Source organism: Buteo buteo, chromosome 27 (assembly GCF_964188355.1).
Source record: "Buteo buteo chromosome 27, bButBut1.hap1.1, whole genome shotgun sequence".
NCBI lineage: Eukaryota > Metazoa > Chordata > Aves > Accipitriformes > Accipitridae > Buteo > Buteo buteo.
Genome location: NC_134197.1, coordinates 9,183,205 through 9,200,040, shown reverse-complemented (window position 1 = coordinate 9,200,040; position 16,836 = coordinate 9,183,205). Strand labels below are relative to the sequence as shown.

The 16,836-nt window shown below is 39.4% G+C and overlaps 2 protein-coding genes across 2 annotated transcripts; one reads left to right on the top strand and one right to left on the bottom strand.

Moving 5' to 3' along the window:
* Positions 1-15: 15 nt before the first annotated feature.
* On the top strand, positions 16-10,931 carry LOC142045218 (acyl-coenzyme A synthetase ACSM3, mitochondrial-like). The gene is made up of 14 exons (XM_075058465.1): positions 16-114; positions 1,074-1,334; positions 2,767-2,977; positions 3,690-3,897; positions 4,136-4,279; positions 5,127-5,283; positions 6,246-6,325; positions 7,074-7,197; positions 7,724-7,804; positions 8,493-8,594; positions 9,669-9,796; positions 9,908-10,007; positions 10,471-10,590; positions 10,750-10,931. The coding sequence occupies exons 2-14, from the start codon at positions 1,122-1,124 to the stop codon at positions 10,834-10,836; spliced, it is 1,755 nt and encodes a 584-aa protein (XP_074914566.1). The 5' UTR covers positions 16-114; positions 1,074-1,121; the 3' UTR covers positions 10,837-10,931.
* On the bottom strand, positions 10,248-16,818 carry ERI2 (ERI1 exoribonuclease family member 2). The gene is made up of 8 exons (XM_075058464.1): positions 16,724-16,818; positions 16,425-16,567; positions 16,042-16,169; positions 15,769-15,925; positions 15,133-15,233; positions 13,918-13,999; positions 13,154-13,242; positions 10,248-12,944 (listed from the first exon to the last, which is right to left on the bottom strand). The coding sequence occupies exons 1-8, from the start codon at positions 16,744-16,746 to the stop codon at positions 11,601-11,603; spliced, it is 2,067 nt and encodes a 688-aa protein (XP_074914565.1). The 5' UTR covers positions 16,747-16,818; the 3' UTR covers positions 10,248-11,600.
* Positions 16,819-16,836: the final 18 nt, after the last annotated feature.

Genomic DNA, 16,836 nt, shown 5'->3' with positions numbered 1-16,836 from the left:
CACTTCGGTGCAAGGCAGAGAGGCAGTAAGTTGGGATTGACAGCTGTTTGACAAGGTAACTGACCCTCCACCTACCCCTGCAAGCTGCTGGCCACGACATTTTCTGGCACTGGGGTATGGATTTGCCTCTTGTCTGTCCACATTCCCTCTTCTCCCTGTCCTTTTCTGTCTTTCATTTGTCTGGATTTCTCTCTTGTGTTTGTCATAAGCAGACTGAATATTACAGATCCAAAAAATGCCCCTTTGCTTCACTAAATCACTAAAATCATATGATTTTACAGCTGGATAGTTACTTATTCTGTAAGGAACTAGCAGTGTTTATATTATTTTGTAATTGAAAGACATTTGACAATGCATGAAAATAATGACTTTGGAATTTTCAGACCTCCCAGTAAGTTGACTCTTTTTGAGAAGTAAGGCTTTGCATTTTGGATCCTTTTTCAAAGTAATTTAAAGTTTCCCTGTCTCATAAAGTGACTCTTTTTGCTGACCACACATCAAAATAATGTTTAAAACAACAGTACTTAGAATCTTTTCAGGGCTTTGCTAAACTCATTTCATTTCTGGCAACCAATTTATCCCAATGCTGATAAACTAGGAAAACTGTAAATATTTTTGTACCAAGTGACACTGTCGTCAGCCAGTAGTTAATGCACGATTGCTGGATTATCTGCAACATCTTGGCTCACACTGTTACTTCTGTATTGTCAGTCCGTAGCAGACACTTAATTTGCAGAAGTCAGAGTTGAAGTGCTTGGGTAGCATTCAGTGCCTCTGCTGTATAAGGCAACTGAAATGTGATCTACAAGATTAGCAGGGCTTGTAAGAAGGAAAGGAATGTCAAGTCCAGGAAAGCTGTGACAGTGAGAAGGCTGAGTGCTGCTGGTTGAATGTAGGGTGAGGATCTCAGCTGCATGATGGTCACTGGAGAGCAGGGGCCAAACCAGAACTGTCCTCAGCAGTTACTCCAATTAACCTTTGGGATTGTTGTTCCAGTCTATTCCACTGTGTAGTAGTAAAAGCTGTTCTGAAACCACATGGCTGATATCAGGTTTGTATCTGTATCACTGTAGCATTTCTTGGAGAGATAATCAGTAAGGAATAACCTCGAAGAGACTATTATGGCTCTTGCTGTTGTGCATTTTTTACGGAAGATCCCAAGTGCTATGTCCCTGCGGGCTTGCCTGAGAAGATCTCTCCAACTTCGCAACTGGTGCTACCCAGTTCACGCCTCTTTGAGTTATGAAGCCATAAAACAACAGTACAGACCAGAGGTGCCAGAGTACTTCAACTTTGCACGAGATGTGCTGGACAGATGGACTGAAGTGGAAAAGGTAACAGTTACTTGGCTTCTCTGATGCTGAAGTATTTAATGCTGGTCATTAATGTTGAGTATCCAACAAATCCAATAACCAAGACACTGGGGTTATGTTCTGATTATAATCTGCTGATCATTTCATGCAGTTTGAATCTGTAGATCCCTTAGGCCACATGCTGTCCTGTGCACAAGTCCAAATAGTTCTTTCTTTTAATCAGTAACTCCAGTGAGATTGAGTGTGAATAAATAGGTGCCTCATAAATGAGACTGTGAACTGAACCACTGTAAACCTTGCATCAATTACCCCATCAGCCGTGACATGCATCCTACCTGGATGTGCCAGGGAAATCACTTGACTTCTGTGTGTTTCATTGCTTGCCTGTAAAATGAATGATAAATACAGTGTAATGTCAAACCTTACCCACCTATCCCAAATGTGATTTCTTTTGCATCAAGGACTTGGAATCTACAGAACTGAACAACTTTGAACCCCAAACCAGACATAAGCTCTATGCAAGGAAAGGGAATATAGAAAAAAAACCATGAACTATAGGTTTATCACATTTCTTACTACATAGGTCTGGTCTCTATGGATGTAGGACTGGTTTTGCAGGCTCAGGCTGTTCATGATGAGGGGCTAAACGTGTGTCCAGCCTGGCAGCAAGAACAGAGCAGAGGTATCACCTGTCTGACACAATTGTTCCTTTTGCAGGAAAAGCAGGTTTTGGCAGGCTGTAAATGGAGCAAGGAACAACCTCTGGAGAAGAGATTTTGCCCTCTGAAGTGCACAGATGAAATCTGCTCCCCTGAAAATGAACCTTAGTGTTATTGTACCTTCAAATAGATAATAAGGTGTCATATTCTTGCTGCTCCAGTGAATTTTTTTGCTCAGGAGGTGACTTAGTACACTACTACTGCTAAATGCATTGTCGCCCGTTAAAGCACATTGTATGCATACATTTCAAATTGCTTCACACATCAGTTAGGTGAGACATTGATTAAAGGTCACACTGTGTGGGCCTGTGCTTTTGAAACTTTGATTTAATTTTCAGAAGTACCAGACAGGCCTAATTCCAGATGAAGCTGAAAATGAGCTCTGAGGGCTCAGGAGACTCTGGGGCACAACCCAGAGGTACTCACATTCATCAGCTGCTTTGTTGGCATGACCTGAAACAAAAAGATTCTTCTTTCTCTGTGCTGATTACTGTACAGCCTTTTTAGAGTGTAAGATGAGGAACTCAGGAAAGGAATACAAATTTAATTTCCTAAATGACATTTATAGGCTGTTCTGTCTAAGGGAGAATTCTCTGCCTTATTTGGAATCAGTGGCAAATTTCTATTGCATCCCCAGGTTTCTCCGGCACTGAATAAGTGATGAATGCTTTTCTTCTTCAAAGTTAAGGTGTTTCTAAAATGAAGCATTTGTACTGTACCCTGTTGTTCTATAGGAGGGTAAAAAGTCTAAAAACCCTGCATTATGGTGGGTAGATGGTGCTGGAGAAGAGGTGAGGTGGAGCTTTGAGGAGCTGGGAGTGTTGTCAAGGAAAGTGGCAAACGTACTTTCTGATGCCTGCGGTCTGCAACGGGAAGACAGAGTTATTCTGATTCTGCCCCGGATCCCGGAGTGGTGGCTGGTGAATGTGGCTTGCATGAGAACAGGTTAGCAAAAGCATAGAAATGGTATATAGGTACAGAAATTGTGACTTAAACCAATCCTTGCTATTTAATGCACTCAGAACTACCAGCATGCTAATGAGGATGAACTAGTGTCACGCTGGTCAGAAGGACTCTTCATGCAAAGTTTTTGCTTCATGGTGCTTTTAGGACTTTTGTGCATGTTCTAGCTATTAAGAAAACACTGTGAGTCCATGTGCCTGTGTTATTCTCCTCTTTCCAGCACTTGTGACGCATTGCAAATGCACCCTCTTGCTAACTTGCAGTGAAATTAGCCCACACTTAACAAAGTGTTTCACATGTTCCCCTGTGGGAACTGTTAAATATTCACCTTCCCAGAATGTCTTGGTACCTCACAAACACTAGCAGCATACCTTGTGAGGCAACAGCTATGTTTACTGTAAATAAGTCAAGTCCAGAGAGATGGCATGTCCCAGGGGCAGTATTTTCAGAACATGGAAGGTTATTGTGTTGGCTTCTTCTGCTGTTCCATGATCAAGATAGTATTGCTAGTTTGTGCTAATCCTCACATAGCATTTAATCCACCAAAGAAATCAGTATATTTACAAATGTAGTCCTGCTTTTAGTACAGGTCTGTCCTACTCAAAAGAACAAAGCAAGCCGAAGTCTGCTTGTAGGTACAGGTGTTATTCTTAAATGTTGAGACTGTTTTTCCATTCCCCTTCCTTCCGTTTAGGAACTGTCTTGATTCCTGGGACACAGCAGTTGACAGCAAAGGACATTCTTCATCGACTACAGAAATCCAAGGCAAAGTGTATCATCACTGATGATTCTGTGGCACCAGCTGTAGAGTCAATTGGGGCTCAATGCCAGTCTCTGAAATTCAAGTTGCTTGTGTCAGAGGGCCACAGAGAAGGATGGCTGAACTTTAAAGATCTCCTGAAGTGAGTAAATACTGCTGTGAAAGCACCGCAGCAATGATGAAAGAAAAGTACAGTGGTTTGTTTTGAATAGGAAATGTTGGCACACACCAATATATTTTCACCCTTCTAGGACTGCACAGTGGAAAAACATCAATGTTTATGACACTTTTGATTGCTGCAGTTATTTTGGTTAAATATTTTCAAAAATGTGTAAGTCAGACTTTCAAATCACTTTCTTCATCATTTTGCTTATTTTAAGAAATGCTCCTTCTGACCACCACTGTGTGACCACAAAGTGTCAAGATCCAATGGCTATCTATTTTACCAGTGGAACTACAGGATCTCCAAAAATGACTGAACATTCCCACAGCAGCTATGGTATTGGTCTCACAGTAAGTGGAAGGTACAGATATCACTTTAAACCAGACATATTTCTGTAGCGGGTCACATAGCAGAAGGAAGAGAAACACAAGATTTTTACCAGCAGCTTTTGTTTCAGTAGTTAAAAAAACAACAGTTGTTTTACATCCCAAAAAGTGTTGGCTTTTTTTTTTTCCATAAAACAAGGCAGTTTGAGTCCAGCTGCCATAGTTTATAGAGAATATAGCAGTCATATAATCTAACTTCTTTTTAACATTTTGTTTAACTTTTGGTAAGTTCTTCATTGTATATAGTTAATAAGTTTCCTGTGAACACACATTTATGAAGTCTGTACCATAAAAGAGGAAAAAACATGGGTCTGTTAGGCTTCTGCATTCATGTGTGTCTGGATTAGACACAGCCCCTGCAGGAACAAAATGCTGATAGTTCAGAATCTTTAAATTTATAAAGCAATGTTGTTTATAAAATTGATATGGCAGTGCACTTCACTCTAACAGGCAAAGAATAACAAATCAGAAAATACCAAACTAGAAGTAAGTAAACAAAAAACCCCCACAGCATCCCTAAAAATGGGTTCAACAAGACCCCAGCAATCTCGTACATATTCATACAACACCATATTCTGAGGTAGTGTTAGCTTGTCTGTCAGTATAATTTTTCCCTTAGAAAAATGCAACATCAGCCTATCCTGATGACACCCTCACTATGCTGTGACTTACTCCTGCTCAGGAATTCAGCCTTTCCTAATTGCCATTTACCCAAGACAACCAGTGATGGATTTGCTTCAATGGCACATCTCTTGTTGACATTTTAATATTTGCCTTATTCCTGCCAAATAGAGACTATGGACCATTTCCTTGTGTTACCAGGTACTGGCTGGACTTGACTTCCTCAGATATATTTTGGAACACATCAGACACGGGCTGGGCAAAGTCAGCTTGGAGCAGCATTTTTTCACCTTGGATTCAAGGGGCATGTGTATTTGTACATAAGATGCCACACTTCGACCCAAGCATTGTCTTCGAGGTAAGTGAGAAGAGCCCAGCAACAAACAGCACTAGTCTCTCTGGTGGGTCTTGCCCAGGTTTTCATTTCCCCTGGTGCTGCATGGGGGCAGCAGCACTCAGCACAGTTATAACTTTCACCACATGGTAACCAGCCGATTAGTTAAGTTGGGAGCGCCACAAATACATACCCCAAAACAAGAGCATATCTGACGTCCAAAGAGTTTCATCTTATACTCTGCTCTGGACTTGACTGCACAAACCTGCAAACATCCATTATTAGGCCTAAAAGTGAAGTACACAAGAAATTGTTCTGGGATTCGTGGAGCACTTTGGTGTTACTATTAAAGTAAGTGACAATAACAGATGAATGAGAATTTCAGTTGCCTGCACTGCGTAATTCAAAGTTAAGGAGTGAAGAGGCAGCAAGGTTGAGTTTCTTTAAAAAAAGGCACCAACATTATATTCTCTTACATCCTCCACACTCCAAACTCTTCATGATTTGAAAAAGACTCCCATGTTTCATTTTGCATAGAATGACTTTATTATCATATCCATGTTAATTAGGTGGCTGGAAATTGCTAGTTAATTGTTAGGGTATGCTGAAGAATGCTGTCAGCTGTAACACCTACAGAGCATCTGAAAAAGTAGCCTTATGGTTTCACTTGTTTTCTACTTAAACTGCAATTATCAAGAAATTCTGCAAGAGAAACTGTAAAGCATTCAAGAGCAAACAACTTTGGTGTGTTGAACTAATTGTAAAATGATGTAGATTCTGTTTTGAAGAAGAAATTAATTAAATGTAACTGCTGTGTGTTGGTGTTGGCAAGTACAGAGCTAACTGCTTTTAGGACACTTAATGTTTTGTTTGTATGTTTCATAAGCTGGATGCAGAGATCATTATATTATCTCTTACAATGAAGATGAGACCTCACAGGTTTCAGTATATTGGCAACATTTACTTTTTTTTCCTAAATTCTCTAGAGTCTGTCAAGATTTCCCATAACTGTCTTCTGTTGTCCTCCAACTGCCTACCGAATGTTTGTGCAACATAAGGTGTCCTGGTAAGCAAAAGCAGAGTATCCTTGTTGATGTATTTGGTCAAAACAGTGAGACCAAATGCTCATCTCACCTTGATTTTATTCCAAATGTACAATGGCATAACAGTAACACAGCTCATGTATTTCTCAACATTTTGAATCTTAAGTATTAGGAACAAAGTCAGAATAAAGATTTAGGGATAGCTTAACCACCTCAGATTTCATAAATTACAGTGAACTTGCATAAGACTGAAATGCAGTTTAGCTGAGGTTGTAGTAGGATACCAGTGATATCATGATTAACGTATCTTCAGAAGTGCTTTTATAATCACATGCCCACTCCATTTGTTTTTCCACTTGTTCCTCCAATACTATAAGCTACTTGAAGTGCATGTGTCAGCACAGCTTGGTGAAACGTATGAAAGAATGTTTGGCCTCATTTAATTATTCAGTGAGTTTTTATTGTCATTAGGGTTGAACTTTGTTAGTCTTCTTCGGTTTAGACCCCAGTTTAGACTCTAGGGTTAGAAACAGTATATCGATCGTTAGATTTTCTAAAATAATACAGAAGTAAACCAGTATTTTTTCCTTTTTATTTGCATGTTTTCAGTTTTGTTTTGTTTAACAGTACACAGTTCAAATGGAATGAATAGGACTCAGTAAAAATTTTGGGGTTATGTAGAAAGCACCTCACAATACAGGAATACAGTAGTGAATTGGACATATAGAAAATAGATGACTGCCAGTTATCTGTGCTCTCTTTCCCACTAAGCTATACATTCAAAAGCCTGCGGCACTGTGTGAGTGCTGGGGAGCCAATCAACCCTGATGTGATGGAAGAATGGAAAGCGCAGACTGGGCTGGATATTTATGAAGGCTATGGACAGACAGAAACAGTATGTTCTGCTTTACAATGTAAAAAAGTATGCTTTACAGATACAGCAATAAATTCCATTCAGGTTGCCAAGAAAAAGTGATTGAAATGATTATACACAGTTAGGACTTTTAAGGGAAAAATCAATTGCAATAAGCAACACTGGAAAAATGTAGTTTTTGTAAGTCATACAGCAATCATAACAGCTTCACCCAAAATGCAAGGAGTGTTTTTCATTCCTGTGGGCTTTGGGTTGGGAACTAACACAAAAGGGGTAAATTCCTCATTACTGCATTCCAAATTCTGCTTTAGAATCTGCCTTTAGAGCACTCACTAACATTATTTGGAGCTTTGGGCATGATTCTGAGGGCATAGTTTATTTCTAGAAGTTTAGTCATTGGATATATGATTATAATGAAGACAATTAGTATGTCTTATAGAAATACACAATATTAGCTGAGAGTTTTAAACCTAAGCTAAAGACTGAATATAGAAGCCACAGTTTAATTTAAAAAAACCCAACCCAAATCCAACAACACTTGTTACAGGTGCTGATCTGTGGAAATTTTAAGGGAATGAAAATCAAACCTGGCTCTATGGGAAAGCCGTCTCCAGGGTATGATGTCAAGGTACTGTACCTCTGGTGATTCAATCTCTCTCTCTTGCATAATCACATTCCATTAAAGAGGTTTGAAAGCTCTAACACAGAGTTGTACCATGTACCATCATTCAGCAGTGAATGAAAGAGTGAAGAAATGCATGTTACTGCCCTAAACTGAGCATGCAGAATAAGCAATTGGACTTCCCTGTTGCACCATCCTCACTAACACAGATGACAGCCTACTGCTAACTGACAGTTAGATATAAAACTTCAAGGCAATGATAGAAATTAAATTGCTGAGTTAAGGAAGAGTGGGAGTGATTATTGTTTCCTGGTGATAACAAAACTACTGAAGCAGATTCTAGCACCAGATCAATTTGCAATATGGGTTAAGATTTTTAGTATCTTTCTTTCAGTTCTTAAGTTTTCCCACCCAGTTACTTATGATCCTCCCTGGGGTCTTACTAACTTACTAACTTCCTTACATGTTTGCATAGTACTTGGCGTTCCTCAGATAAAAGACATAGTGCAAAGTACAGTGGAGTAGTAATAATCTTACACTTCAGTTGTCAGAGTAAGAAGCCCTACTGCTCCAAATCATTTCCCAATAAAAAATAACTTATGTATTTTAAAAGCACTACAGCATTCTATAGTCTTAACATAATGCTTTTAAATTTGGCTCCAAGATAATAAAATTGTGTTTTGTTTATTTTTAGATTATAGATGAAAACAGTAATATTCTGCCTCCTGGAAAAGAAGGAGATATTGCCATCAGAGTAAAACCTACGAGATCTCTTTTTCTTTTTACTTGCTATGCTGTAAGAATATTTCTACAGTTAAAGTAGATACCCTGTTAAATCTCTGTCACAATGAATCTGATGCCCCATTTCATTTACTTATACTCTGCTTACTGATCTGAAAACCTGTGGGGAGGAAAGAGGGATTTCCATTTTTTTTTCCTGCAGATGCTTGGTCTACTTATACAATCAATTACGTGTTTGATGAGATTGTCCTGCCTAGCAAGTTAAAATCCACTTTTGATTGCTATTTCCTTAATAAAACCAGAAATGTTGACAGACTCCCTAATCCCAAAATACTCTTTGGCCTAAGGGCTAGAGCCCCCATCTGAGAAGTAGGACACTGTTCAAATCCCTTCCCTCCAGATTTGAGCTCCTTGGAGCGTTTCACACATGGCAACATTTTTCAGGGTTTTTTTCCATGTTGGTTAGAATTTTCAGTCCAACAACCACTAAAACAAATGCATAGTGCTTTCAGTTCTGATACCAGGAAACCTTACTAAATTTTGTGGATAGTATCAGCCTACAGTCAGGTCTTCTGAGCAGTACTGAGCATCTGGGAAAGGAACACCATGCGGGGAAGGAACACCATGCACACTGCATAGAAAAATTAAAAAAAGCAAGTCAGTTGCATTTGCTGTAGAAATAGTGCTTATTAATTGCGCTGTGCTGAGCCAAAACTTCTCTGGGGGTGGAAAAAAAAATATCTCAGGATAAGAGATACTAGAAATACAAAGGAAAAAATCATTAAAGGATAATCACCTAAAAGCAAATTATCAGTTCCATATGCCTACGTATTTTCACAACCTTCAGTGGGTCCTAAAGCCGTGGGGCATAATATGATTAAAATTTTAAGTCTGTCACAAGTAGTGCAACTTAATTTATTGCAATTTATGAATTTTATACCTAGCTTTGTAGCTTAGTAATGAATTAATAATTCTGTTATTAATGTACCATTTGAATCTGATGCACATGGCCACAGTATGAAAAGCTGAAATTTTTTAATATTTGACTGTACTATAACTTGTATGCTAAATACATTAGAATGCAATGATGGTGTAGTTTTCATGTAAAATGCAATTTAATATTTCCTAGGATGATCCAGAGAAAACAGAGGCAACAATACGTGGGGATTTTTATGTCACTGGAGACAGGGGGATTATGGATGAGGAGGGATACTTCTGGTTTGTTGGAAGAGCTGATGATGTCATTAATTCTGCTGGGTAATTTAAGACTGATTAACAATAAACCATTAAACTTGAGTAACACAGATGATTCAGATGAGAAGTTATGTTTATGTGTTATCACTAAAAGCCCTTTCCTCTGTTTTAAAGATACCGTATTGGACCATTTGAAGTAGAAAGTGCCCTAGTAGAGCATCCTGCAGTGGTGGAATCAGCAGTTGTCAGCAGTCCAGACCCCATCAGAGGAGAGGTAAACAAGTTAAACAAACTTACGTATTTAAATAGCATTGTGCATACCAGTGCTAATAAAGCCCAACCTCCAAAGGATTTGTCTATCTAGAGATTTTTTTTTTTTTTTAATTTGAAACTAGATAAATTCAAGATAGCATTTCTACTCTATCAGACACTGGAGAATCCACATAGGAAAAAACTGACCAAGGCAGTTGCCTCAAATCCAATGTAACAAAAGCACCATTTGAAGTTTTCCCTGTCATTCAAATATTTACCGTTTTTTGTCTTTATTAAATGTATACAAACTGCCTGCATGATCCAGACCAATAGTGAGCACACACAGACTTTGGCAAAGCTTTCTGAACTTGCCCTATACATCATTCTACAGTTTGCCAGCAAACGTTTGGTTAAAGTTTCAAATCTTACTGTTGCATAATACTGTTTCACTGGCATTTAAACCATTGCTGCCATAACTTTTTTAGGTAGTGAAAGCCTTTGTTGTTTTAACATCTGACTATGCTTCACATGATCCGGAAAAAATGATGAAAGAACTACAAGATCATGTTAAGAAAGTTACTGCTCCATACAAGTATCCTAGGAAGGTGAGTGCTCAAATACCCAAATAATTTTCACTGCCATAAGACAGTGGGGGTTAACTGTTATGTGACCTATAGGCCTATGCCACTGAGATTAAGAAAAAAGTAAAAATTTAGGTAAACTGTATCTTACTCTGTATTACAATTTCCTCTGTTTCCCAATAGATGGAGTTTGTTCAACAGTTGCCAAAAACTATTAGTGGGAAGATCAGAAGAAATGAACTGCGCCAGAAGGAGTGGAGAAAAGATTAGAAGTACTTGTTGCTTTTTAATAGGATCTTTTACAAAGTAAGATACTACAGATTTACACAGTAACATACCGTAAATGATTATACGATGTCCTCCTTAGTTTAGGTTTGAATAAATTCTTCCCTGATTCCCAGCATTTGGCTGTCCCAGGTACTACACTAATAACTAATAGTACAAAAGCAGGCAGACTGATAGGAATGAAATGGGAAGCTCTTGTAGTCAAGAGCGCAATAGGTGATGTGTGTTAAATAAACTATTTAATGAACTGTCACCAGCATTTTATCTTTATTGTTATTTAATTTACATGATAAAAAACAATAAGAGTTTAAGAGAACACTATTGCTTCAAGAGTCACTTTTGAGAAGTATGACAACTTCTAAATACATTTTTAAAAGTTAGTTATCATTACAAGTATATTTAGAAAAAATAGTGTAAATAAAATCTGTTTCATTAAAGTGTTCTTTAAGGACTAGACTAGTAAAGAATTTAAAATACATGATAAAGCAGAAATTTAAGATGTGTAGCAACAGTTGCTCATAACTGTAGCACTTAGTTTTATCTGTTCTCTCACACTTCATTAATAAGACACTTTATGATATATTGATATTTTTGTATGCTTGAGTAATTTCCATTTTTATCTATGTTAACAAAGCAGTGTCATTTTTGTCCCATTCTCAGAACATATATCTGACATCATTGGACTGTCCTGATTATATGAAGCATGACCAACTGAGTTTAAGATTCAGACAAAAAAAAATTGTCAATTTTCAAGTTCTCATAGAGGGTCTAAGACACAAATATTTTTTGTTGGAAGAATTTCCTAAATTACTAGCATAAGTTCCAAGAGAGGTCAAAGCATCTGCATTCACGGTGAGACCATTAGATTTCTCTTTTAGAAGCACATATTCCCACTTGAAGTATCCACAGCCTTTCTTATTACCTTCACGCTTGCCAACAGGACAACAAAAAAATGCTTTGCCATGATTTGGACCAGCATTTGACACATACAGTTTTTTAGCTCTTCGACCGCAGTTACACAGAGGGGGAGTTGGTTTTCCATTTTTCACAGCTCTTACAGACTGATTCAAATTGACTGTGGAGTTCAGAATGGCAGGAGACACTTCAGGCAAATTTGAACTTCTTAAAGGTAAGAAATGATCAAAAGATGCAGTTTTCTCTTGATATATAGCAAAAGGCTGTTTTTTTGCTGGTGGGAATGCTTTTGGACTACTTGGCTTTCTTTTAGGAACCTCCAAAGGAGTAGAATAATTTCCAGTTAATGCTGATTGTGCTGAAATAGCATTTACCTTTGCAGATGGCAACTTAAAAGCTGAAGAATGTGAAGTCTGCCTTTGTACTGTTCCTACATTATAGATAGTAGTATCAGGACTTTTGTAAACAATAGATTTCAGAGGTTCCACAGGTACTACAGTTTTCTGCAAACTTTGATTATCTGAACTCATCACAGCCAATTGTTTCGAAATTGTTTTTTCTTCAAACACTGTTGAAATATCTGTACTTGAGTCATCTTTGAATTGAACACAGTCTGAATTTTGTCCATATTGAGATTCTGGTATTAAAGCGACATCTTCCCAGTCAGTCAGCAGAGATAAGCAATCAGAACTAGTACTTACATCCTCACTGGAGATATTAACTGAGGAGATGGTAGTGGAGACGAGCACTAGTCCTGATCCACGTACTGGAGGGCTGTGTCTGGCTGTACTCAGAGGTTGCCCATTGCTCAGTCGTTGCTGAATGTCTGTTGATACCGTACTGGGAGATTGCTGTGCCTGCTCAAGAGAAACGGGAAATCTGTCAGTAGATGCTGTTGAAGAGTTTTGTGCTTGAGTGTGTAACTCAGTCCTTGAGCTGCAGCTCGGTACAATGTGGACATCTGCAGAGAAATCAGTGCAAGCGGTCTGTTGTTCTTCAGTTTGTACATTAGAATTTATCTTAATTCCAGCAATACCGTTCTGTTTTTTCTCAGCCAGAGAGTTTGTTTCACAAGTTCCATCTCTAGATGTTTCAGGTCTGCTGTTACTTCCCAGTGGAGTCTTGTCAGTGAAGTTTATAGTCAGTGTTCTGGAAATTAAATTATTCTTTGGATGTACCTAGGGAGTCCGTAAACAAAAGGAGATTTCGGAAAGTGAATATCCAGAAGTTTTAGGAATCAATGCACAAAATTAATAAGCATATCAGCCTAGGGATGTTCTGTTCAATTCATAGTCAAGATGCTTGGTTTATTATTTGAATAGCTCACCTTTCATCTGTATTCCAGATACAAAGCAAGTAGAAGGGAAGATAGGATGTAGTTACTAACCTTATCCAAGGATTTAGTAACCTTCAGCACACATCCATCACAAATCAGCCTCCAAGCAAGACGGGCAGTATTCCGAGAATCATCCAACCCTTCAAAAGTATGGTTATATTAATGTCTTCTTTTTAAACTAGAACTGGGGATAATTCTTATTAGAGGAAAAATGTAACCTACGTAAGATTTATGTAAGTGACAGGGATTCACAGAACTGCGACACATAGTTATCTAGTTCAAAAAAGGGAAGCAGAAGTAAAATATTCCAAAAAATTCCCTGTGCTGAAACATCTGAAGGACCAAGCCGTAGAGCTGAATACAGATCCACAATTTTTAAAATCCTTGCTCTGTTTTATTAATCACATTAAAAAAAAATAAAAATCATATTGTGCTAGTATTCTCTTACACTGATATGCTGTCCAGAGCTATCAGGTAAAATCAAGTTTCCTTATCCTTCCTCTACCTCTTTTCTTTTGCACCCTAGCAATTCAAAAATTGATCTTGTTGAACACGCAGTCATTAGCGCTAGCAAAGATTTCAGAAATAAAGCATGAGGTTAGAAATAACAAACTGATCTTTGAAGCATCTAGCCTTTCTTGTTTTGATATTTCTGTTGGACAGAACATTGCATAACCTGGAAACAATAGTTACTATTTAGAGTAATGACTAGCTATTACTAGCTGCTTTAGTTTAGCTAACTAAAGCTAAATAGTAGCTATTTAGCTTTATAAAAAATACATATATTAAAACGAGGATCATCATATCATACTTACCAGAATGTTCCCGTCCTGCAAAAGCTATCCCCAAATCCTGCAAAGCGCCATTTAGCCCTTTAGGCTTCCTATTATAGAAGGCCTAAGGGAAAAAACACAGGTGCTTAACATAAAGCATTTCAAAACCTCCTCATAGTGAAGTGAAAACCATTTCAGAAATATCACCTTATGAAAAATAAATCTCACAAGACAATTGTGCAAGTCAGGTATCTTCATTTTACAGTCAGGATAAATAAGCCTAAGACTGTAAGTGACTTACCCTGTAACAAATTAGAATGGAAAGACCCACAAATCCCTTCTCTCAGTCTTACACTAATCCATTCTGTCTTAGCTCTGGAGTCATTCATTTGCACTTTATGGCTTACATTGACAAAGGCCTTAACAGAGCAGCATTGAAGAATACTACTATAAATAATGCCTTGAGAGGTTTAAAATGTTACACATTGCAAAGGCATGGTCATTAATATATTTGGCATAGGTATAAATTCTTTTTAAATGAGAAGAAGCGAGTATTGCTACAAGCTCCTAGTATCTCATTTGATCACAAGAAAGGGAGAATATTCACACCGTTTATCTTTAGAGACCTAATTCTGCTACCTAGGTTAAGAGCCTCAGCACCAAGTGTCAGGACAGGTAGGCTCCTAGATCACCCTTTCAAAGTTTCCTTGACTACACAGGGAAAGGTACACTTAGGTGCAGTTAGCTCCCAAGTTAGAACTCTGTTGCAGTGTAGACTATGTAACAAAATGTACATTCATTTTTTTCAGTATTATTCGTGCTATTCAGAATATACTTTCTGGTCCAAGTGCAGTTCATGTGCTAGACCTTTAAGTACCTCTAAACAGATGATGATGATGACTATTTTCTACGCAGCAGTGTAGGGCAGCAACAAGAGCACCCAAAACAAGGGAAGTTAGGAAGCAAGCAGAGCAAAAGATGTCAGGAAAGGAAGAGCAGCTCAGAAAATTCTCCTAAAATTATCATTCATTTATCTAACAATAACACCAGGTTGTTTCTCTAGCGTTAAGATTTTTGTTAAAATTCACACAGTTCTAGGGCATGCAGTTTGTTACTGAGTGACAACAACATGGAAGGAGAACAAATGGGTTACTCTAGTCACAGGAACATAAAATATTGGCTTGTAACCTCAGATACAGTTAGCCTTTGAGATGGTAATATGAGTGTAAATGTTTCACAGTCTATCAGTCTTCTCACCCTGTATGTTGCTTTGAGATCAATCCAGGAATTAAAAATGTCAGGTTTTCGCAGCTGCTTCCTTTTACACTCATACTGTAAACACACACCCAGGTCCCAATCTGCACAGCAAAGAAGGACAAATAATCCATCACTGAAGAACCGGCCTAAAATCTACATAAACGTGGCTTAAAATCTACATAAAGTGGCATAACATCAACATACGAGTAGCATCCTGTACTGCTGGACAGGAAACACAGCCTAATGAAGTCCTTGTACATGAGAAGCACTAAGACTTGCTGCAATGGGACACCACGATAAGTGAATGCCTGTTGTTAGTAAAGAATGACTTCAGATGGGTAAAGATCTTAAAGACCTCATTAAATCATTTAGACACATTAAGAATGGTGACACAGTTCACTATATGTAGAGCAGAAAAATGTAACAATATCAGACACTGGAGACAGAAGTGTAGTGAACACATCAGGATTCAATGGATTTTGTATTTTCAGTCTTATCCCAATACTGCACATCTTTAATACCTAATAACAGGATTTGAGCTCCCTGGAAGCGAAGATGCAATCTCACTAGCACCACCAAATGTTAATTTTTTGTGTGTATTACTCCACAGAAAAAGCAAATGAAAATTTTATTTACCTGTCCAAGTAACAAAGGTACATGCTTTTGCTTCTGAAGTAGAATTACTTGGAAGACCAGTAGTGAATATAATTTTCTTCTCCTTTTGTATCTTTTGAATCCATTTCAAAAACTGTGATAAACAAATGTTTAGAGGGACCCCTTCATCAACCTGATTCTTTATGAAACAGAACAAGAAGTACATGTTAGTGTGCACTGAAATTCATTTGAGGTTTTTTTTCTTTTTAGCCCTGTAAAGGCCCCTTTAAATAAAAGACTAAATAGCAATTATACCTGCGTTATACCAGTTAGTTCTGTACAAAATTCAGAGAGAATAGGATGCTCCTGGGGCTGGACATACGTGTGGAATTCAGATTCAATCTCTCCTGTTGAAGTGTTTAACAGGACTGCTGGAAATTCGACTGCGACAAAAGCAGAACGAGAAAAACAAAACCAAAACACAAAGCCGGAAGGGTTGAAGCTGCTCGCAGAAATTATTCCGTTTGCTTTAAACTGGGGTTGCGACCTCAGGAACCAGAAGGAGCACCACGCGATGCAGACGCCACGTTCAAAGCTGCCTCCTGCGAACGGCCACCCCCCCCCCCCCCCCGCCCCCTCCCCGTGCTCTGCGGTGTCCGGACACCCGTGGCCGCCCCCCCCCGCCCCGCCGCACTCACTGATCTCGGGCCCCCGCCGCGCCGCGTCCCGCCAGCATGTGGCCTCGAAGTCGACGACGAGGAGGTACCCGAACCGCTGTCCCGCCGCCGCCGCCCGCCCGCGGCTCCGCGCCCGCCCGCTGCTCCGCGCCAGCCCCAGCTGCCTGCGGACGGCAGCGGCGCCGCCTCAGCACCCGCCGTGCCGAGGGGACCGACCTCACCCCTCCGCGCCTGCGACGGGCGGACGCCCCGGTCCGGTCCCGTCCCGTCCCCCCGCACCGACACCGCCCTGCCACCCCCCCGCCACCGGTGCCCCGCACCTGGCCAGGCGCTTGGTGGCCATCTCCGCCCTCAGCCGCGGGCGGGCGAGCGGAGCGGCCTCGGCGCCCCGGCGGCCATTTCAAACCTCCCGCCGGCGCCGGCGGCGCCGCCC

Coding starts and splice junctions, on each gene's coding strand:
- ERI2 (XM_075058464.1), bottom strand. CDS start 16,746: ATGGCCACCAAGCGCCTGGCCAG. Junction 16,170..16,424: donor GCGGCGGGGGCCCGAGATCA/GTGAGTGCGGCG, acceptor CTTTTGTCGCAG/TCGAATTTCCAGCAGTCCTG. Junction 14,000..15,132: donor ATCTCAAAGCAACATACAGG/GTGAGAAGACTG, acceptor TTTTTCCCTTAG/GCCTTCTATAATAGGAAGCC.
- LOC142045218 (XM_075058465.1), top strand. CDS start 1,122: ATGGCTCTTGCTGTTGTGCATTTTTTACGGAAGATCCCAAGTGCTATG. Junction 1,335..2,766: donor GATGGACTGAAGTGGAAAAG/GTAACAGTTACT, acceptor GTTGTTCTATAG/GAGGGTAAAAAGTCTAAAAA. Junction 3,898..4,135: donor AACTTTAAAGATCTCCTGAA/GTGAGTAAATAC, acceptor GCTTATTTTAAG/AAATGCTCCTTCTGACCACC.